The sequence below is a fragment of the Acanthaster planci genome, linkage group LG18 (genome assembly GCF_054643075.1).
Source record: "Acanthaster planci isolate LZ-2023a linkage group LG18, COTS_SCS, whole genome shotgun sequence".
In the NCBI taxonomy this organism is placed as follows: Eukaryota; Metazoa; Echinodermata; class Asteroidea; order Valvatida; family Acanthasteridae; genus Acanthaster; species Acanthaster planci.
This window is the reverse complement of record NC_141794.1, coordinates 10601876-10624445: the sequence shown is the minus strand read 5'-3', so window position 1 is coordinate 10624445 and position 22570 is coordinate 10601876. Positions and strand designations below refer to the sequence as shown.

Below are 22570 nucleotides of genomic sequence, written 5' to 3'. Positions count from 1 at the left end.
CCTTTTTCTCCCTTTTTTAATCAATGTGCCATTTTCCAAGGAGTTGAAATATTAATTTCAGATTATTACTGCCATGCTCATCCTAATGATCCCATCATTTCTATCACAAATTGTCACTTCCAGTGTCATCAGTTAATCTCATGGACAATACATATACCGGTAGGTAATTCTCATTTCACAAAGGAAGAATTGTTAGGAAGGAAGAATTATCATCAGCTTCGAGCGTTTGCACACAAATAATTAACCATTGCAGCAAGCTCATTGGCTACTTTGATCATTATTTCTGTCAGCAACAGACCTGTTTTTATTGGCAAAGTCCGTGTTTTAATTCACGTTATTCCAACCTCTATATTCAGACTGCGAAAACCAGAGGACGGAGACGCATCATCTAATTTCTGATGAAACATACATATCTATATACTCTCTTCAGTGTTTCTAGGTGGACGGAACAGCCAAAATATTGCATGAATCTAATGGAAAACCACCCTCGTTGCCATTTTACAAAGGCTGCGTTTTGTGACATCTTGCACTATATTCCTTCAACAACTTGAACGTGGATAAGAAACCACAGCAACAAAAACTCACCTCAATTGTTGCGATCATTATTGATACTAATTATATATAACGGGTTTGCCCTTACCCAACGTATATTTATAAGCACTGTATGCTCAGTGCTTGTCCGAGAACTTGCGAAAAAACCTCACAAGCTTACTCGGGTGGAACTCGAACCCACGACCTCCTGCTTACTAGTGCAGATGTCTTAACCACTCGACCACCGAGCTTGCCGGGGTCGGCTGGCCGGTCCGAGTCAAATGAAGCAGCGGGTACCGCGAACTATTATCAAGATGTATTTTTTGATTATTTATTGATACTTCAACTTTTATTTGGCATCATAGGGCCTCCATTCTCTGACTGGAACACACAGCTGAAAGTGAGGCATTGTTCCAATTCTCTTCAAACTGTGCAACCGTCTGCCCAAGAGTCGCCATGTACTTGCTCAAAGTTGTTGGCATTGTAGCCATCACTGCAGCAATCAATGCTGCATGGGGGTCAGACTTCTGTCCCTCTCTGCCTGCCATGAAGTGTTCCTGCCCGTCAGGGTGGCAACTGTGGAGGAAAGCGTGCTATCGCCTCACTGAATCAAAGGCTGACTGGGAGACCAGCAAGTCAGCTTGTCAAAACCTAGGAGGCATGATGGCTGCCCCTCATTCACTTGAAGAAATGAAGTTCATGGCAGATTTGGCACGACAGAAGGACAGTGACTACCACGTCTGGATTGCTTGCAATGACATTGAAGTTGAAGGAAACTGGACGTGTGATGGCCAGGAAGGGAGCAAGCCGTTCATGGCATGGGGGCCTGGGCAACCGGATAATTATAGAGGGAGTCAAGACTGTGATGTAATACATGTAGCAGCAGAACATGATGACAGTATGGATGATGGTGGCTGTAGTGAATCCCATGATGCTGTTTGTATTTGTCAGGCTGCCTGCACTCCTCGCCCAACCCAACCCCGTCGCTACTGCTTCTCTACCGACACCCACGGCCGCATTCTCAACTCAACCTGCCTCCTTGACCACGTCATCCGAGAGTTTATTACCAAGGGTGTCACCGCTTGTGGCTCGACCTGCATCAAGGAGCCTGGATGTCGCTCCTTTAACATCAAGAAAAATGGAGACGGCAAGAAACTGTGCCAGCTGAACAACAGCACAAGCTCAGAAGACAAGGACAAGTTCCAAACCATCGGGGATTTCTGTATCTACTCAGAAATTTGCATCGGCTAGATTTTGACAGTCTTGAACAATACCTCGAAAGTCAACCTAAACTAAAGGAGAACAATTTCATTTTGGCTGTTGACCATGAATACAATTGTGAACCCCGGTGTGGAAGTTTAGAAATGTCATATATAACACAGTGATTCAATTCAGTGCCAAAGGAAAAGACAGACAGAGATAAAAATATCTAATGAGGTGGACATTTAGGCTCTCTTTATCATGCGTTTTAGTTTTTACTGTTATAGATACATCTAGAAATGATTCCCGTGTCTGTTTCTTTCATTTTCAATCCAAATCTTGAGATTTGATTAATCTCTGCATATTCGCCACTTTGGAAACATTCTGCATTTTCCAAAATCACCTTGCTTTGTTTAGTGTACATGTACATGGACATGTATATTGTATCGTGTGAAGAAATGCTGAAATGCTCAGACGGCAGGAAACTGTGTCAGCTTAACAACAGCACAAGCTCAGAGGACAAGGACAAGTTCCAAACCATCGGGGATTTCTGTATCTACTCAGAATTGTGCATCGGCTAGATGTTGACTTTCTTGGACAGGAAATCTATCAACCTGAACTTGAACTGAAAGAAAACAAATTTGGTATAGCTCATGACCATAGACATTAATGTGATCCCTGGTCTGGCAGTTTGGTAATGTCATATACAACACAGCAATTCAGTTCAGTGCCAAAGGAAAAGACAGACAGAGGTGAGATAGAGAAAGATTCAAAACTAAATTCCACGTATGGGCTCTTCATCTGAATATCAGTCTTTCAGTTAAACCGATACAATGGTCAAGAAATTTCCCATTTCTGCTGACACCTTTTAACCAATTACCTTTTTATCTATCTCTGCATATTCACCACATTGGAATCATTACAGATCATTACATTTTCAAAACTTAATCAGCGTTCTTCAGTCTTATACTAGTATCGTGACACTACAGAAAACACTTAATGTTAAGATTTCTACTCTGAAGCCATCTGACTGTAAAGTTTTTTCTAGAGAAGATTTTGGATTGTTGCTTTTTGTTCTTTGGTTTTTACTTGCTTAGTGTTTACAAATTGTATGTTCAAGTCAACACCTTGTATTTAGAATGAGATCATTGATATCTTGACTTTTGCTCAGCGTTTATCATTTTACTAAGCAACAGTTTCAAGAAACGACCAACCGTTCAGAATCACCAACCAATGGAAATGTAGATATATGACTACTTTTGATTCAAATAAGTTTCAGTCATTATTTCCGTGTTCTTGTGGCTATACCTAAATTCACTGCAATTATCTACATGTACATGCAAGCATTGTCACTCAGTGAAATAATCATATTTGGACCATTGATGAATACAAAATAAGAAGCAGTTGAAGGCACTCCATCAGGCTTCTACATAAGGTGTTTAAAATACAGGTGTTAACAAGTCAGGTTTTATAAAAGATTCAATCACATAAATCACATTGCTGTGTTTTTGGTTTTACTGATGGGAACCAATAACAATTAACAGATTTGAGTCACAATTTGTAACTCTAGTAGTATTTCCCTAAGCACCTGAAAATGCAGGAATTTGCAATCCATCTGAGTAAAGCAATAGATTCGTTAAGTACATGTACATGTATGTACGTGTCCTAGTACCTTGGTGTGTTCAAGTCAACCTTCAGGGAAGGTGCACGACCCCTCCCTCTAAACATGTGGCCCCTCCCAATCAGACTGCTTTCAAGAGAATGGCGTAAAGACATCTTTACAAATTTAAGAACTTCATCCAAAAACATCTCAGTCCTTGCTCTGTCTGTAATCCTTCAGCCTTTCAATTTTTATATATAATCACTAATCACTATAGCTTATGACTTCTGATCATCTGATTGGTCCAAAACTGCAACCACAATGACATCTCTGAAGTTGTTGGACATTACCTATTGAATAGAATAATTCAAATTGCTTAGATATAGCACGGTCCATTTCTACTACTCGGTTTTCAACCTGAGATACACAGTGATGGATTTTGATAGTTTTTCCTCATTAAAAAGTTCTTCTTTTTCCCAATAAATAATCAGTGTTGTAGATAGAGAACAGAAATTTTATCTTTTGTGTCTGTTTCTGTGTGTGACAAGGATGGTGCTCTAACTATTTCAAACACATGTATAAAATAAACTCTAAACATGAAAAAGGGCCGTGATCAGGAGAGATGGCTAATACATTTACATGTATCTGGGGCTATCCAAAGTTCTGAATAAATCTAAGACGGCAGACTTTGGAATAATTATTAAAGAGATCTTTATCTACACATTCTCCATATCAAATACTTCAGGGAAATACATGTAGAAATCAAGCAGTGTGAGTTTTGCCCGATTTACAATTGGGACAATACGGGTGATTCATGAAACAGTGCGCCACCAAGAGCTTGCCGGAAAAAAGCCACTTTTCAAATTTACTGTTCGCACTCTGCCGTGATTAAGCGCACTCCGTGCGTACTAATTTGGGGATATTTGATTGATTGACGCATTCCCTACACTGCACAAAATCATCACTTTGACTACCTTTGACTGCAATAAGCTACTTCGCATTTTCGATCAAGATAAACAAACATTTTTAAAATTCCAGTTTTCAGGATACAGCACAGTTTAATAGCAAAATGACACTTTGTCAGCTATTTATCCCACAATGCACTGCCAAAAAGCCTCTCCGTGACAACCTCTTGGTGGCGCACTGCATTGTGAATTGCCTGTATCAGTAAGTTTGATGATTGGGAGTCTCAATCTCAAACAAATTAAGAAACCTACGTTTCTCCCCATCCGATAAAATTTCACAGGTACAGGTCAGATGTTAACAAAAGAGAGTGATTTCAGTACCCTTCAAATAAACATGTCAAATACCTCAAACACATGAATGCACATTAATCTTCTTTCTATTTTTGTATTCAATCTTTTCCTGACTTGTCCGCTTTCAAAAGGGAGAATGGAAAGGGCAAATGTCCCAGCTGTGGACCCATAATCCCATTCCCTAACCCTGGCATGGTCAAAGTGAACTGCACCTGATCAGTCTCCCTTGTTTAGAGATACAATTCTTTTGTACTTTTTGTCAAAATTGCCCCAAAAGACCGCTAAGAACTCTTACGTGCCGGCATTTCCCCTTCACTAACCTCTTTAAATATAACAGAAATAATAATCCTGCTCGTCTACTCCTTTTCCTTCTAAAAAATATTCTACTAACCTTGATGATCAGTCTCCCATTTTTACCTTCAAAAAAATATCCTCGTAACCTTGATGATTAATCTCCTGTTTTTTCCGTCTTGAAATATTCTCCTAACCTTGATTAGTTTCCAGTTTTTTTTCTCCTAAAAAATGTTCTCCTAACCTTGATGATCAGTCTACCATTTTTACCTTCTAAAAATATCTTCCTAACCTTGATGACAGTCTCCAGATTTGTTTTCCTTCAGATAAAATCCTCCCAGCCACAATGTTTATTATTCTGGTTTAACTTTAGTTCTCAAAGTAATCTCGTAGCCTTGTTTGGTCCCGTGGTTATCCTAAAAAACAACAACCTCCTAAACTCCTTCATTTTGCTTCTAAAAATACCCTTCAAGTTGTGATGAGCAGCCTCCTGTTCCTTCCTTCTAAAAATATCTTTCTAGCCACGATGTTTGTTTCGTATAAACTTTAATCCGTCTCAATGGGCTTATTCAGCTTCTCCGTTGCCTAACAACATCTTGTTCCATTCCTTGCCAAGATCAACAAAGTCTGATTGGTATCTACAGTCCTCTTTCTCATAATGCCATAGTACACTGTACTATAGACGGTATAAATCTCCTCCATTCCACGCCAATAGCTTACAAAGTTTGACATATCACGAGATATGTCTCGGGCTGAATAGGACCTTATGTCCACTCTCAAATAAACAAATGTAATCTAATCAGAACGCTCTGCTCAGTCATGTCAAAGGAATACCATGAATTCATCACCGGAACTTTGTGTCAACTATTTATATTGTATACAATTTGTTGTGTTTAAAGTTTTCAATGACACCACGGTAAGGGTGGCACGTTTACAGGTTTAAACAGTATGGGGAAGTTTTCTGACCGTTTTTTTTCAAATTAAATGTCAATCCCCATCCTTAAGAAGCTGGGCATTCTTGATATCCTGATTAATTCTTCCCTCCCCCATTCCTGTGACTGGTATTTCAAACTTCTAGCAACCATGGCAACTGTTCTCTCAAAGATCCTATTAGGTTTATTAATCCCTGGAGAATATTTTCTATGCACTCCAATATGTCTGTCCTTTTTCTCCCTTTTTTAATCAATGTGCCATTTTCCAAGGAGTTGAAATTCAGATTATTACTGCCATGCTCATCCTAATGATCCCATCATTTCTATCGCAAATTGTCGCTTCCAGTGTCGTCAGTTAATCTCATGGACAATACATATACCGATAGGTAATTCTCATTTCACAAAGGAAGAATTGTTAGGAAGGAAGAATTATCATCAGCTTCGAGTGTTTGCACACAAATAATTAACCATTGCAGCAAGCTCATTGGCTACTTTGATCATTATTTCTGTCAGCAACAGACGTGTTTGTATTGGCAAAGTCCGTGTTTTAATTCACGTTATTCCAACCTCCATATTCAGACTGCGAAAGCCAGAGGACGGAGATGCATCATCTAATTTCTGATGAAACTTACATATAAATATACTCTCTTCAGTGTTTTAAGGTGGATGGAACAGCCAAAATATTGCACGAATCTAATGAAAAACCACCCTCGTTGCCATTTTACAAAGGCTGCGTTTTGTGACATCTTGCACTATATTCCTTCAACAACTTGAATGTGGACAAGAAACCACAGCAACAAAAACTCACCTAAATTGTTGCGATCATTATTGATACTTCAACTTTTATTCGGCATCATAGGGCCTCCATTCTCTGACTGGAACACACAGCTGAAAGTGAGGCATTGTTCCAATTCTCTTCAAACTGTGCAACCGTCTGCCCAAGAGTCGCCATGTACTTGTTCAAAGTTGTTGGCATTGTAGCCATCACTGCAACGATCAATGCTGCATGGGGGTCAGACTTCTGTCCCTCTTTGCCCACCATGAAGTGTTCCTGCCCGTCAGGGTGGCAACTGTGGAGGAAAACATGCTATCGCCTCACTGAATCAAAGGCTCACTGGGAGACCAGCAAGTCAGCTTGTCAAAACCTAGGAGGCATGATGGCTGCCCCTCATTCACTTGAAGAAATGAAGTTCATGGCAGATTTGGCACGACAGAAGGACAGCAACTACATCGTGTGGATTGCTTGCAATGACATTGAAGTTGAAGGAAACTGGATGTGTGATGGCCAGGAAGGGAGCAAGCCGTTCATGGCATGGGATTATGGGCAGCCAAATAATAAGTATAATAATGAAGATTGTGCAGTAATAGCTGCAAAATATGATGACCGTATGAATGATGGATACTGTAGTAAATCCCGTGAGGCCGTTTGTATCCGTCAGCCTGTCTGCACTCCTCGCCCAACCCAACCCCGTCAATACTGCTTCTCCAGCAACATTCCCATCCCAAGGCTCAACTCAACCTGCCTCCTTGACCACGTTATTGGGGAGTTTATCATCGACAGCGTCACCACCTGTGGTTCGGCCTGCCTTAAGGAGCTCAGATGTCGCTCCTTCAACATCAAGAAAAACGGAGATGGCAAGACACTGTGCCAGCTGAACGACAGCACAAGCTCCGAAGACAAGGACAAGTTCCAAACCATCGTTGATTTCTGTATCTATCTGGAGGAATGCATTGGCTAATTCAGACATGATCAGAGGTGTACTTCGCAAACAAGAACCTAGTGGAAACAGAACTTGGTGGGACTCTTATTACAGAAATGAGAAAAGATGACTTTGTGAACATTATTTCTCTGCCTCGTGAAACAGAACCAAGAGCAGGAAAAAAACAAGGTAAAAACTAATATTTATTTGGCCATCCTTTCAAACACATCAGAAGGGGATTTCAAACAAAATACAGTGTGTACCATAGAACAAGAAATTTGTCCAATTTGAAACAATGGGAACTTTAACCTGCTTTTCAATTTGATCAGTGTCATTATTGGACAAAAAATCTTAATGTTAACACATTATGTTGGAATACTAAATATACATGTAATGTCTTTGCATGTTTTGTGAAAGTCTACCAACAATGAGGTCATAGTCACAGGTTTTATCGTACACAGTGCAATTGATATCATAAACTCGACTTTCACACCGTGTTTCACCTTTATTAAGCAACATTTCTTTCTTGAGTTATCACAGAAGACGTTCTATTAGCAATGATATTCAAAAATATCTGACCATTTCTTGTGGCTGTTGTACATACATGTATTCTTGTATTGTGTATTGAAATTGACATTTTCAGCTGTCATTTCATTTCAAGTTGATTTTATGTTTATTGTTTTAAATTTATGAAAAGTAAACAATCTTTTAATAACCAACTTTTTCTAAAATGTTTTCCATGTAGAGTTTCATCTTTTATCTTTGTATTTTACAGTTCAGTGAGATTTCAAGAATATGTTTGGGTCATTCCATGAGGTTGGGGCACAATTTGTGACAGTGTCAAGTCTTACATGGATCCCGTAAAAACGATCATTATTTCCCTGCATGGGGATTCTAAACTGACATTGTTATACATCTTGCAAGGCTGAATACAGAGGGGTGTGTTATTTTTACAGAGTATAAAATGACCTACATCTACTCTATAGTTCATGACAGACAGTAAAAGTTACCCATGTAATAAGGACATCGTCACAAATTGTGCCCCAACCTAATGGAATGACAAATTTGTCAGCAAATGAACTACATGTACTGCAAATGAACCAAGCTGGGAAGCTAACTACATGCAGGTTGAATGAAAATGGCCTAATTCAAATATGAAAACTGCATCCTGTGCTCTTCATTAGTATAATTTTAACAATTACAATCCAGAAGAACAGGTCATTGGCCTTTTGACTGCAACAAATTGTGATAATTTCACATTCAGCCATTAGTTTATCAATTTCAAAATGCATGTGGTTTGAGCCAAACTCCATCTACCGTTCTGACGAGATCTAGTGGAATCAACCTACAGACTTTCTCACATATTGTACAGCATTTTTAAATACCGCACGGATTGTTCAAGTCGCATGTTTGGGGATTTTATTATTCAATTTGGAGAGTCAGAGGGGAAAGAGGTGTTATCTTGTTCATCAGAAAAGATTTTGAGAAAAGTGGAGATTGAGTAAGATGCAAAACACCCACAGATGATGAAAGGGATAGTTTACTGCTCCAATGATGCACAGTGAAAGTATTCATGGACTAGACTATTGTGAAATTGAAACTTGTACATGTAATTAGCCGTAACATGGCATTTCGTTGGATTGGATTGAAACTAACACTGATGTGTTGATAGTCAAGTCACACACTAGCAAGTTCTTGTTGAACAGCCAAGGCAATGTATGTAAATACCCCACTCCCTAGCCCCTCCCCTATTTCTGGAGGTAAAAAATCCAAACCCTTCAGGCTCAAGTCTTTAAATTTACGACATTTTCAATTACCATTATTCTGGATGTATAACTTTGGGTGTGAATCCTTTGAATTGACCAAATATGAAAACTACTTGAAATGTTTGACTAAAGCTATATAATTCATTGGCATGTTTGGCTCTTCACTGGCGCAATCTTAACAATTTGGTTATAATAGAACAAGCTTTTACTTTTCGACTGCAACAAATTCTAAAATATGCACAGTTTAGCAATTAGGTAATTAATATCAAAATGCATGGTGGGTTCGCTGAACTCTACTGCGCTTCTAAATGGGCTGAGTGGAATCCACAAACAGATTTTCTCGGATGCCAAACAGCATATTTTTACAAATCACACTGATCATTCAGTTTGTTTGTTTGTGGTTTATATTGTTTGTTTTGGAGGGTAGCGAGGCCAAGGCGTGGTATTTTGTGATCATTAGACACTATTTGGAGAAAATCTGATATCCACGTCCACAGATGAAAAAAGAGGTAATTTTCTCCTGGGCTGATCATGCACAATGAAAGGTATTCACAGAGTGGACTATAGTGAGATTGAATATCATTATTAAGCTATCATACCAGTATATGTACCGTATCACTTCGGATTGGATTGAAAACTTACATGTAAGTGTACCTCGATCAGTTGATAGTCATGTCACATAAAAGCAATAAAGTTTCTTATTCAAAAGCCAGGGTATATATCCCCCCCCACCATCTCTGAAAGTTAAACAATCTGATGCCTTCGTAAAAATTTTAATGTCTGATTACAATTATTCAGGCTTCAACCTTTTGTGTGAATCCTTTTGAATTGATCAAATGTGGAATCCAGTTGATAGACTTCTACTTCCTTCTTTTTTTTTTAGAATATCGAGTCATTTCCCAAAACTGACTCAAAGATGCACTTTCATTCATAGAATTCTAACTTGGGTTCTAAGACAGACCATCTTAGCTCTCGTTTCTGAAGAAATTGTCACTACATTGTAGTTCAAATAACCAACGGCTTCAAACCCTTTACTGTCTTTCCTTTGTGTGAACATAATTACATTTTAGTAGTTTTTGAAAATCAAACGACTCGAAAAAGAGTTGGTGTTGTCCTGCCAGGATTCAAGAGGGTAGACTTGGCCAAAATTATAAAGGAGATCTTAAAATCAAACTCGGAAGAGTTTTGCATAGTCAAAATTCGTATCTACTCAACCAATGTAACAATGTTAAAACAGTTAACATCGGTCATTTTCTTGTTCCTGGAGCACGTAAAGATCAAAATACATAAATAGAGCAACCATTTTCAATGATACCCTTTTGTCCTTGGTTTTCACCAAACCTGATACTTATTGCAACTGTGCCAATTTTTCCCTTCCGTTACTCAAACGGCTCTGGTCGTTAAAACATCGACTGAACAATAGCAGTGTTCATGGTCTCCTTGCAGGCCTTTCATTGAGGTACAATTAACATGAATTACAGGAGAGTTATGCACAAATGCAGCCGAATGGGAAAGGAATCATTAGTTACAAGATTAATGTCTGATGTAATATGAATAGATAATCGAGACTTTGGTTCGCAGTATTGAATATTGTCCTAATGAAAGGTTGTCAGCGTATTGATGGGCAATAAGGATAAAGGATATTGCTCATCAATAAGCTGACAACCTTTCATGAGGTGGTCTCCTTCAGGAGAGCTACATTTAGTACATGTATCTTTTAAGAGGTGCTCCCACGGAGAATCCACAGCAACAGCTAGCTTTGTCTGTTTTCAATTAATGAGACTTGTACCGTCCACCGCCAAGTTTGGAGACTCAAGTGCAATTAGCACAAATATTAAGTGACCAAGGCAACAGGATCTTTTATCTGTAATTTTGATTAACTTTTTTAATTTTGATAATAAACAGCACATGTATCTGGAGGAATGCATTGGGTAATTCAGAAATTATCAGAGGCGTACTTCACAGACAAGAACCTAGTGAAAACAGAACTTGGTGGGACGCCTGTTAGGGAATTTGACAATGTGATTTTATGAATATTATTTCTCTGCCACATAAAGCAGAACCAAGAGCAGAAAAAAAAGGTAAAAACTAAAATTTATTTTGTTCTTATTTGAAACAGGATAGCAGAGGTTCAAAATGAAATATCGCAAAACGAGATTTTTGTCAAATTTTATATTTGTTTTCCTTATACATGTAGCACAAACATGTAGGGTGTTCACAACTTCACAAACGTTGCTATTTTAAATTGTTTTTCATCTTTATCAGACAAAAAATCTTCATCCAAAATCACAAAATCTTACTGTTCGAGGATTATGTTGAAATCCTAATTTTAATGTCTCTACGTGTTTTGTGAACAACCAATCATAGTGCTGCTCGGTGTTATACCGTTTACATTTATGTGTATCTATAACACAATGCAAGCGTTACCATAATCTTGACTTTTCCACCGTGTTGCACCTTAATCAAGTAACTTTGTTTTCATATTTTGTTAACTGCCATTGAATTGCAAGTTCACTCTCCAAGCTTATGCGCTGTACAGCGTTTGAAATGTTTGAAAAAGAAGAGACCTCTTTATCAGTAAACTTTAAAATGTTTTAGAGTTTGTAAGCATCTTTCACCATTTGTTTTTTTCTGGTACAGTGAGATTTTAATCAATAGGAATACATGTAGATTTGTCGGCAAAGAATCCACTATAAATGTCCTACATGTACATGTACGCTGGATGCCTCACTCCGTGGGTTTAATTCAAACTGTCACAAATCAAATTTGAATATGGCATGCCTTTGTCTTTACTGGCAAAATTTTAAAAATTGCTTTTAGAAGAACGAGCACACCTTTCGACTGCAGCAAATGTCACACTTAGCCATTAGTTGATTCATATCAAAATGCAAGTTGTTTCAGCCAAGTTCCGCCTGCTTCTCTAAACGGACAGAACAGGAATCCACCCACAGGCTTACTAAGATGTCGTAGGGCATTTTGTTAAAATCACATTGATTGTATAATTACTCGCTTGTTTATAGTTTGCGTTGTTTTGGAGGGTCAGGGAACCAAGGAATGGTACATGTACATGTATCTAGTGGCCATTAGACGTTGTTTTCAGAAAATCAGATGCAGGGGCCTACATGTACTGTTCTCTTGCAAAATGCCCACAGGAGAAAAAAACAGTTCATTTACTCCATTGGCAATACACAGTGACAAGTAGTCACTAACAGGACTGTCGTGAGATTGAGAAATCACATTTACAGTCATACCATACCTCATTGGATTGGACTGAAACTCACACTGATGTGTTGATAGTCATATCGAATGGAAGCAACAAGGTTTCTTGTCGGACAGCCTCGCTGTTGCATGTAGCCCCCTTCCTTTTGTAGAGGTTAAAATCTGATCCCTTAGCCTGAAGTCTTAACATTTCTAATGTTCTTATCACAATTATTCTGGCTGCAACCTTTGGAATTGGCCAAATGTGGAATACAGTTTAAATGTTTCCTAAATTAGCTAAGATCGAGTCTTTTCCACATACTGAGCTGTAATTTTCATTCACAGGATTCCACATAGTACCTTTTGTTCTCCCGTGAAAGACCTTTGCTGTTTCGTTGGATTCAACATGACAGACATGCCCGAAATTAAACAACAGATCTTAAATCAAACTCACTTTGGTCCATTCACAGTGACTGAACACCACCAGCATTCATGGTTTCCTTGCAGACCTTTCATTATGGAGGTACATGTATTATTTTCTACTGGAGCGTAACGATCAAATACAGCTGAATAGGCAAGAAGATTAATTTCTAACGTACACGTAAACTAAATAAATAATCACACCCGTGGTTCACAGTGAATATTATCATCATCAACGGTAGTCAGTTTGAATTAAAAAGCAACATCCATTTCTCCTGTTTGACGAGAGCTGTGTTTGTTAGAATTTGCACCATTTATCATTTCCTTTGTATCTTGAATGAGATGCCAACACTGAGAATCCACAACAACAGCTGGCTTTGTTACCGGTATCTGCATTTAATGAGACTCAGTACCATGTACCATCAAGTTGGAATGCTCAAACTGAATTAGCCCAAACACTGAGTGACCATAGCAACAGGATCTTTTGTACATGTCTGTTATTTTGATGATTATTCAAAGCAGCATAAAATGTGTATGTTCTACATGTAGTGATAGTCATTTCCTATTTTCATTTGTCACCATTGGACCTCCACATTGCAATCAAAACACTCTGGTGTAGCCAACACATCATTCTACTTCTAAACAAATTTTCCAATCGTCTGCCGAGAGACTCGCCATGTACTTGGTCAAAGTTGTTGGCATTGTAGCTATCACTGCAGCAATCAATGCTGCATGGGGGTCAAACTTCTGTCCCTCTCTGCCCACCATGAAATGTTCCTGCCCGTCAGGGTGGCAACTGTGGAAGAAAGCGTGCTATCGCCTCACTGAATCAAAGGCTGACTGGGAGAGCAGCAAGACAGCTTGTCAAAACCTAGGAGGCATGATGGCTGCCCCTCATTCACTTGAAGAAATGAAGTTCATGGCAGATTTGGCACGACAGAAGCACAGCAACTACCACGTCTGGATTGCTTGCAATGACATTGAAGTCGAAGGAAACTGGACGTGTGACGGCCAGGAAGGGAGCAAGCCGTTCATGGCATGGGATTCTGGGCAGCCGGATAATGCTGATGATAATCAAGACTGTGCTATAATAGCTGCAAAAAAAGATGACAGTATGGATGATGCTCGCTGTAATAATTCCCGTAAGGCCGTTTGTATCCGTCAGCCTGTCTGCACTCCTCGCCCAACCCAACCCCGTCAATACTGCTTCTCCAGCAATATTCCCATCCCAATGCTCAACTCAACCTGCCTCCTTGACCACGTCATCCGAGAGTTTACTACCGAGGGTGTCACCGCTTGTGGATCGACCTGCATCAAAGAGACTGGATGTCGCTCCTTTAACATCAAGAAAAGTGGAGACGACAAGAAATTGTGCCAGCTGAACAACAGCACAAGCTCCAAAGACAAGGACCAGTTCCAAACCATCGGGGATTTCTGTATCTATCTGGAGGAATGCATTGGCTAATTCAGACATTATCAGATGTGTACTTCACAGACAAGAACCTAGTGAAAACAGAACTTGGTGGGACGCCTATTAGGGAATTTGACAATGTGATTTTATGAACATTATTTCTCTGCCACATGATTGTGCTGCAATAGCTGCAGAACATGATGACAGTATGGAGGATGGTCACTGTAGTGAATCCCACGATGGCGTTTGAGGCCGTCAGCCTGCCTGCACTCCTCGCCCAACCCAACCCTGTCGCTACTGCTTCTCTACCGACACCCACGGCCGCATTCTCAACTCAACCTGCCTCCTTGACCACGTCATCCGAGACTTTGCCACTGACAGCATCACCGTCCGTGGCTCAGCCTGCGCCAAGGAGCCCGGATGTCGCTCCTTCAACATCAAGAAAAACGGAGACGGCAAGAAACTGTGTCAGCTGAATAACAGCACAAGCTCAGAGGACAAGGACAAGTTCCAAACCATCAGTGATTTCTGTATCTACTCAGAAATTTGCATCGGCTAGATGTTGACTTTCTTGGACAGGAAATCTATCAACCTGAACTTGAACTGAAAGAAAACAAATTTGGTATAGCTCATGACCATAGACATTAATGTGATCCCTGGTCTGGCAGTTTGGTAATGTCATATACAACACAGCAATTCAGTTCAGTGCCAAAGGAAAAGACAGACAGAGGTGAGATAGAGAAAGATTCAAAACTAAATTCCACGTATGGGCTCTTAATCTCAATATCAGTCCTTCGGTTAAACCGATACAACTGTCAAGAAATTTCCATTTCCCATTTCTGCTGACACCTTTTAACCAATTACCTTTTTATCTATCTCTGCATATTCACCACATTGGAATCATTACGGATCATTACATTTTCAAAACTTAATCAGCGTTCTTCAGTCTTGTACTAGTATCGTGACACTACAGAAAACACTTAATGTTAAGATTTCTACTCTGAAGCCATCTGACTGTGAAGTTTTTTCTAGAGAAGATTTTGGATTGTTGCTTTTTGTTCTTTGGTTTTTACCTGCTTAGTGTTTACAAATTGTATGTTCAAGTCAACACCTTGTATTTAGAATGAGATCATTGATATCTTGACTTTTGATCAGCGTTTATCATTTTACTCAGCAACAGTTTCAAGAAACGACCAACCGTTCAGAATCACCAATCAAGGAAAATGTAGATGTATGACTACTTTTGGTTCAAATAATTTCAGTCATTATTTCCGTGTTCTTGTGGCTATACCTAAATTCACTGCAATTATCTTCACGTACATGCATGCATTGTCACTAAGTGAAATAATCATTTTTGGACCATTGATGAATACAAAATAAGAAGCAGTTGAATGCACTACATCAGGCTTCTACATAAGGTGTTTAAAATACAGGTGTTAACAAGTCAGGTTTTATAAAAGATTCAATCCCATAAATCACATTGCCGTGTTTTTGGTTTTACTGATGGGAACCAATAACAATTAACAGATTTGAGTCACAATTTGTAACTCTAGTAGTATTGCCCTAAGCACCTGAAAATGCAGTAATTTTCAATACATCTGAGTAAAGCAATAGATTCGTTAAGTACATGTACATGTATGTACGTGTCCTAGTACCTTGGTGTGTTCAAGTCAACCTTCAGGGAAGGTGCACGACCCCTCCCTCTAAACATGTGGCCCCTCCCAATCAGACTGCTTTCAAGAGAATGGCGTAAAGACATCTTTACAAATTTAAGAACTTCATCCAAAAACATTTCCGTCCTTGTTCTGTCTGTAATCCTTCAGCCTTTCAATTTTTATATATAATCACTAATCACTAGAGCTTATGACTTCTGATCATTTGTTTGGTCCAAAACTGCAACCACAATGACATCTCTGAAGTTGTTGGACATTACCTATTGAATAGAATAATTCAAATTGCTTGGATATAGCACGATCCATTTCTACTACTCGGTTTTCAACCTGAGATACACAGTGATGGATTTTGATAGTTTTTCCTCATTAAAAAGTTCTTCTTTTTCCCAATAAATAATCAGTGTTGTAGATAGAGAACAGAAATTTTATCTTTTGTGTCTGTTTCTGTGTGTGACAAGGATGGTGCTCTAACTATTTCAAACACATGTATAAAATAAACTCTAAACATGAAAAAGGGCCGTGATCAGGAGAGATGGCTAATACATTTACATGTATCTGGGGCTATCCAAAGTTCTGAATAAATCTAAGACGGCAGACTTTGGAATAATTATTAAAGAGATCTTTATCTACACATTCTCCATATCAAATACTTCAGGGAAATACATGTAGAAATCAAGCAGTGTGAGTTTTGCCCGATTTACAATTGGGACAATACGGGTGATTCATGAAACAGTGCGCCACCAAGAGCTTGCCGGAGAAAGGCCACTTTTCAAATTTACTGTTCGCACTCTGCCGTGATTAAGCGCACTTCGTGCGTACTAATTTGGGGATATTTGATTGATTGACGCATTCCCTACACTGCACAAAATCATCACTTTGACTACCTTTGACTGCAATAAGCTACTTCGCATTTTCGATCAAGATAAACAAACATTTTTTTAAAATTCCAGTTTTCAGGGTACAGCACAGTTTAATAGCAAAATGACACTTTGTCAGCTATTTATCCCACAATGCACTGCCAAAAAGCCTCTCCGTGACAACCTCTTGGTGGCGCACTGCATTGTGAATTGCCTGTATCAGTAAGTTTGATGATTGGGAGTCTCAATCTCAAACAAATTAAGAAACCTACGTTTCTCCCCATCCAATAAAATTTCACATTTACAGGTCAGATGTTAACAAAAGAGAGTAATTTCAGTACCCTTCAAATAAACATGTCAAATACCTCAAACACATGAATGCACATTAATCTTCTTTCTATTTTTGTATTCAATCTTTTCCTGACTTGTCCGCTTTCAAAAGGGAGAATGGAAAGGACAAATGTCCCAGCTGTGGACCCATAATACCAGTACCTAACCCTGGCATGGTCAAAGCAAACTGCACCTGATCAGTCTCCCTTGTTTAGAGATACAATTCTTTTGTACTTTTTTGTCAAAATTGCCCCAAAAGACCGGTAAGAACTCTTGCGTGCCGGCATTTCCCCTTCACTAACCTCTTTAAACATAACAGAAATAATAATCCTGCTCGTCTACTCCTTTCCATTCTAAAAAATATCCTCCCAACCTTGATGATTAGTCTCCTGCTTTTTCCGTCTTGAAATACTCTCCTAACCTTGATTAGTTTCCTTTTTTTTCCTTCTAAAAATATCTTCCTAACCTTGATGACAGTAACCAGATTTGTTTTCCAGCCGATAAAATCCTCCCAGCCGCAATGTTTATTATTCTGGTTTAACTTTCCTTCTGAAAGTATTCTCGTAGCCTTAATGTTTGATCCCGTGGTTATCCTCAAAAAAAAAAAAAAAAACACCTCCTAAACTCCTTCATTTTGCTTCTAAAAATACCCTTCAAGTTGTGATGAGCAGCCTCCGGTTCCTTCTAAAAATATCTTTCTAGCCACGATGTTTGTTTCGTATAAACTTTAATCCGTCTGAACAGGCTTATTCAGGTTCTCCATTGCCTAACAACATCTTGTCCCATTCCTTGCCAAGATCGACAAAGTCTGATTGGTATCTACAGTCCTCTTTCTCATAATGGCATACTACACTGTACTATAGACGGTATAAATCTCCTCCATTCTGTGCCAATAGCTTACAAAGTTTGACATATCACGAGATATGTCTCGGGCTGAATAGGACCTTATGTCTACTCTCAAATAAACAAATGTAATCTAATCAGAACGCTCTGCTCAGTCATGTCAAAGGAATACCATGAATTCATCACCCGAACTTTGTGTCAACTATTTAAATTGTATACAATTTGTTGTGTTTAAAGTTTTCAATGACACCACGGTAAGGGTGACACGTTGACAGGTTTCAACAGTATGGGGAAGTTTTCTGACTTTTTTTCAAATTAAATGTCAATCCCCATCCTTAAGAAGCTGGGCATTCTTGATATCCTGATTAATTCTTCCCTCCCCCCCCCCATTTCTGTGACTGGTATTTCAAACTTCTAGCAACCATGGCAACTGTTCTTTCAAAGATCCTATTAGGTTTATTAATCCCTGCAGAGCACTTTCTATGCACTCCAATATTTCTGTCCTTTTTCTCCCTTTTTTAATCAATGTGCCATTTTCCAAGGAGTTGAAATATTAATTTCAGATTATTACTGCCATGCTCATCCTAATGATCCCATCATTTTTATTGCAAATTGTTGCTTCCAGTGTAGTCAGTTAATCTCAAAGACAATACATACGGTAGGTAATTCTCATTTCACAAAGGAAGAATCGTTAGGAGGGAAGAATTATCATCAGCTTCGAGCGTTTGCACACAAATAATTAACCATTGCAGCAAGCTCATTGGCTACTTTGATCATTATTTCTGTCCGCAACAGACATGTTTTTATTGGCAAAGTCCGTGTTTTAATTCACGTTATCCCAACCTCCACAATCAGACTGCGAAAACCAGGGGACGGAGACGCACCGTCTAATTTCTGATGAAACTTACATAAATATATACTCTCTTCACTGTTTCAAGGTGGACGGAATAGCCAAAATATTGCACGAATCTAATGGAAAACCACCCTCGTTGCCATTTTACAAAGGCTGCGTTTTGTGACATCTTGCACTATATTCCTTCAACAACTTGAATGTGGACAAGAAACCACAGCAACAAAAACTCACCTCAATTGTTGCGATCATTATTGATACTTCAACTTTTATTCGGCATCATAGGGCTCTGACTGGAACAAACAGCTGAAAGTGAGGCATTGTTCCAATTCTCTTCACACTGTGCAACCGTCTGCCCAAGAGTCGCCATGTACTTGCTTAAAGTTGTTGGCATTGTAGCCATCACTGCAGCAATCAATGCTGCATGGGGGTCAGACTTCTGTCCCTCTCTGCCTACCATGAAATGTTCCTGCCCGTCAGGGTGGCAACTGTGGAGGAAAGCATGCTATCGCCTCACTGAATCAAAGGCCGACTGGGAGAGCAGCAAGTCAGCTTGTCAAAACCTAGGAGGCATGATGGCTGCCCCTCATTCACTTGAAGAAATGAAGTTCATGGCAGATTTGGCACGACAGAAGGACAGCAAATACAGCGTCTGGATTGCTTGCAATGACATTAAAGTTGAAGGAAACTGGACGTGTGACGGCCAGGAAGGAAGCAAGCCGTTCATGGCATGGGGACCTGGGCAGCCGCATAATACGGATAATATTCAAGACTGTGCAGCAATAGCTGCAAAATGTAATGACAGTATGAATGATGCTCGCTGTAGTAAATCCCGTGAGGCCGTTTGTATCCGTCAGGCTGCCTGCACTCCTCGCCTAACCCAACCCCGTCAATACTGCTTCTCCAGCAATATTCCCATCCCAATGCTCAATTCAACCTGCCTCCTTGACCACGTCATCCGAGAGTTTATTACCGAGGGTGTCACTGCTTGTGGCTCGACCTGCATCAAGGAGACTGGATGTCGCTCCTTCAACATCAAAAACGGAGATGGCAAGAAACTGTGCCAGTTGAACAACAGCACAAGCTCCGAAGACAAGGACAAGTTCCAAACCATCGGGGATTTCTGTATCTATCTGGAGGAATGCATTGGCTAATTCAGACATTATCAAATGTGTACTTCACAGACAAGAACCTAGTGAAAACAGAACTTGGTGGGACTCCTATTAGGGAATTTGACAATGTGATTTTATGAACATTATTTCTCTGCCACATAAAACAGAACAAAGAGCAGAAAAAAAAGGTAAAAACAAATATTTATTTTGCTCTTATTTGAAACAGGATAGCAGGATAGCATTACGGGAAATTTGTCGAATGTCATATACTATATGTTTTCCTTATGGCACATACATGTACAGCTGTACTGTATATGTACATGTAGGGTGTTCACAACTTCACAAACATTGCTATTTTAAATTGTTTTTCATCTCCAACAGACAAAAAAGTCTTCATCAAAAATCACAAAATCTTATGTTCAGGGATTATGTTGAAATCCTAATTTTTTAATGTCTCTACGTGTTTTGTGAACAACCAATCATAGTGTTGCTCAGTGTTATACCGTTTACATTTATGTGTATCTATAACACAATGCAAGCGTTACCATAATCTTGACTTTTCCACCGAGTTGCACCTTAATCAAGTAACTTTGTTTTCATATTTTGTTAACTGCCATTGAATTGCAAGTTCACTCTCCAAGCTTATGCGCTGTACAGCATTTGAAATGTTTGAAAAAGAAGAGACCTCTTTATCAGTAAACTTTAAAATGTTTTAGAGTTTGTAAACATCTTTCACCATTTTTTTTTCTGGTACAGTGAGATTTTAATCAATAGGAATACATGTAGATTTGTCGGCAAGGAAACCACTATAAATGACCTACATGTGAATGTATGCTGGATGCCTCACTCCATGGGCTTAATCCAAACTGTCACAATGCACATTTGAATATGGCATGCCTTTGTCTTTACTGGCAAAATTTTCAAACTTGCTTTTAGAAGAACGAGCACACCTTTCGACTGCAGCAAATGTCACACTTAGCCATTAGTTGATTCATATCAAAATGTAAGTTGTTTCAGCCAAATTCCGCCTGCTTCTCTAAACGGACAGAACAGGAATCCACCCACAGGCTTACTCAGATGGCGTAAGGCATTTTGTTAAAATCACACTGATTGTATAATTACTCGCTTGATTATAGTTTGTGTTGTTTTAGAGGGTCAGGGAACCAAGGAATGCTACACGTACATGTATCTTGTGGCCATTAGACGTTGTTTTCAGAAAATCAGATATAGGGGCCTACATGTACTGTTCTCTTGCAAAATGCCCACAGGAGAAAAAAACAGTTCATTTACTCCATTGGCAATACACAGTGACAAGTAGTCACTAACAGGACTGTCGTGAGATTGAGAAATCACATTTACAGTCATACCATACCTCATTGGATGGACTGAAACTCACACTGATGTGTTGATAGTCATATCGAATGGAAGCAACCAGGTTTCTTGTCGGACAGCCTCGCTGTTGCATGTAGCCCCCCTCCTTTTGTAGAGGTTAAAATCTGATCCCTTAGCCTGACGTCTTAACATTTCTAATGTTCTTATCACAATTATTCTGGCTGCAACCTTTGGAATTGGCCAAATGCGGAATTCGGTTTAAATGTTTCCTATTTTACAGAATATCGATTCATTTCACATACTGAGATGCAATTTCCTTTCACCGGATTCCACCTTGGGTTCATCCAAGAAAGATCTTTGCTCTGTTTCCTTAAAAAAGTCAGTATCTGTTTTGGAATTAAAACTTGGTGTTGTAGTTAAAGAACATACGGTTTCAAACCCTTTCATGTCTCTTCTATGTGTGAGCATCGTTGTCATTTCTTGGATTTTAAGGTCAAGAGACTTGGAAAAGAATTGAGTACATAGTATCTGCATGCAGGGTGTGTGGTCGTCCCAGGATTCAAGATGGCAGACTTGGTCAAAACTATACTAGAGATCTTAAATCAAACTCACTTTGGTCCATTCACAGTGACTGAACACCATCGACGTTCATGGTTTCCTTGCAGACCTTTCATTATGGAGGTACATGTATTATTTTCTACTGGAGCGTAACGATCAAATACAGCTGAATAGGCAAGAAGATTAATTTCTGACGTACACCTAAACTAAATAAATAATCACACCTGCGGTTCACAGTGAATATTATCATCATCAACGGTAGTCAGTTTGAATTGAAGGGCAACATCCATTTCTCCTGTTTCAAGAAAGCTGCGTTTGTTAGAATTTGCACCAATTATCATTTCCTTTGTATCTTGAATGAGATGCCAACACCGAGAATCCACAGCAACAGCTGGCTTTGTTACCGGTACTAATGAGAGCAAAAATATTAAGTGACCATGGCAACAGGATCTTTTAATGAGACTCATTTAATGAGACTCAGTACCATGTGCCATCAAGTTGGAATGCTCAAACTGAATTAGCGCCAACACTGAGTGACCATGGCAACAGGATCTTTTAATGAGACTCATTTAATGAGACTCAGTACCATGTGCCATCAAGTTGGAATGCTCAAACTGAATTAGCCCAAACACTGAGTGACCATAGCAACAGGATCTTTTAATGAGACTCATTTAATGAGACTCAGTACCATGTACCATCAAGTTGGAATG

At 39.2% G+C, this 22570-nt stretch overlaps 3 protein-coding genes across 4 annotated transcripts; all 3 read left to right on the top strand.

The window, feature by feature from the left end:
• Positions 1-698: 698 nt before the first annotated feature.
• Positions 699-3945, top strand: LOC147796198 (type-2 ice-structuring protein-like). Its single transcript, XM_087149027.1, has one exon. It carries the CDS (start codon positions 988-990, stop codon positions 1780-1782), a length of 795 nt encoding a protein of 264 aa, XP_087005153.1. The 5' UTR covers positions 699-987; the 3' UTR covers positions 1783-3945.
• A 7724-nt stretch (positions 3946-11669) lies between these two features.
• LOC147796197 (lectin BRA-3-like) lies at positions 11670-16590 on the top strand. Of its 2 annotated transcripts, none has more exons than XM_087148793.1 (2): positions 11670-14054; positions 14557-16590. In XM_087148793.1, the coding sequence occupies exons 1-2, from the start codon at positions 13571-13573 to the stop codon at positions 14862-14864; spliced, it is 792 nt and encodes a 263-aa protein (XP_087004919.1). In that variant the 5' UTR covers positions 11670-13570; the 3' UTR covers positions 14865-16590. The 2 variants fall into 2 exon arrangements, with proteins under 2 accessions (XP_087004919.1, XP_087004920.1); XM_087148794.1 differs by having other exon boundaries at positions 11670-14095; positions 14601-16590.
• Positions 16591-18594: 2004 nt separating this feature from the next.
• Positions 18595-21726, top strand: LOC147796196 (type-2 ice-structuring protein-like). The gene has a single exon (XM_087148792.1). The coding sequence runs from the start codon at positions 19227-19229 to the stop codon at positions 20010-20012; it is 786 nt and encodes a 261-aa protein (XP_087004918.1). The 5' UTR covers positions 18595-19226; the 3' UTR covers positions 20013-21726.
• Positions 21727-22570: the final 844 nt, after the last annotated feature.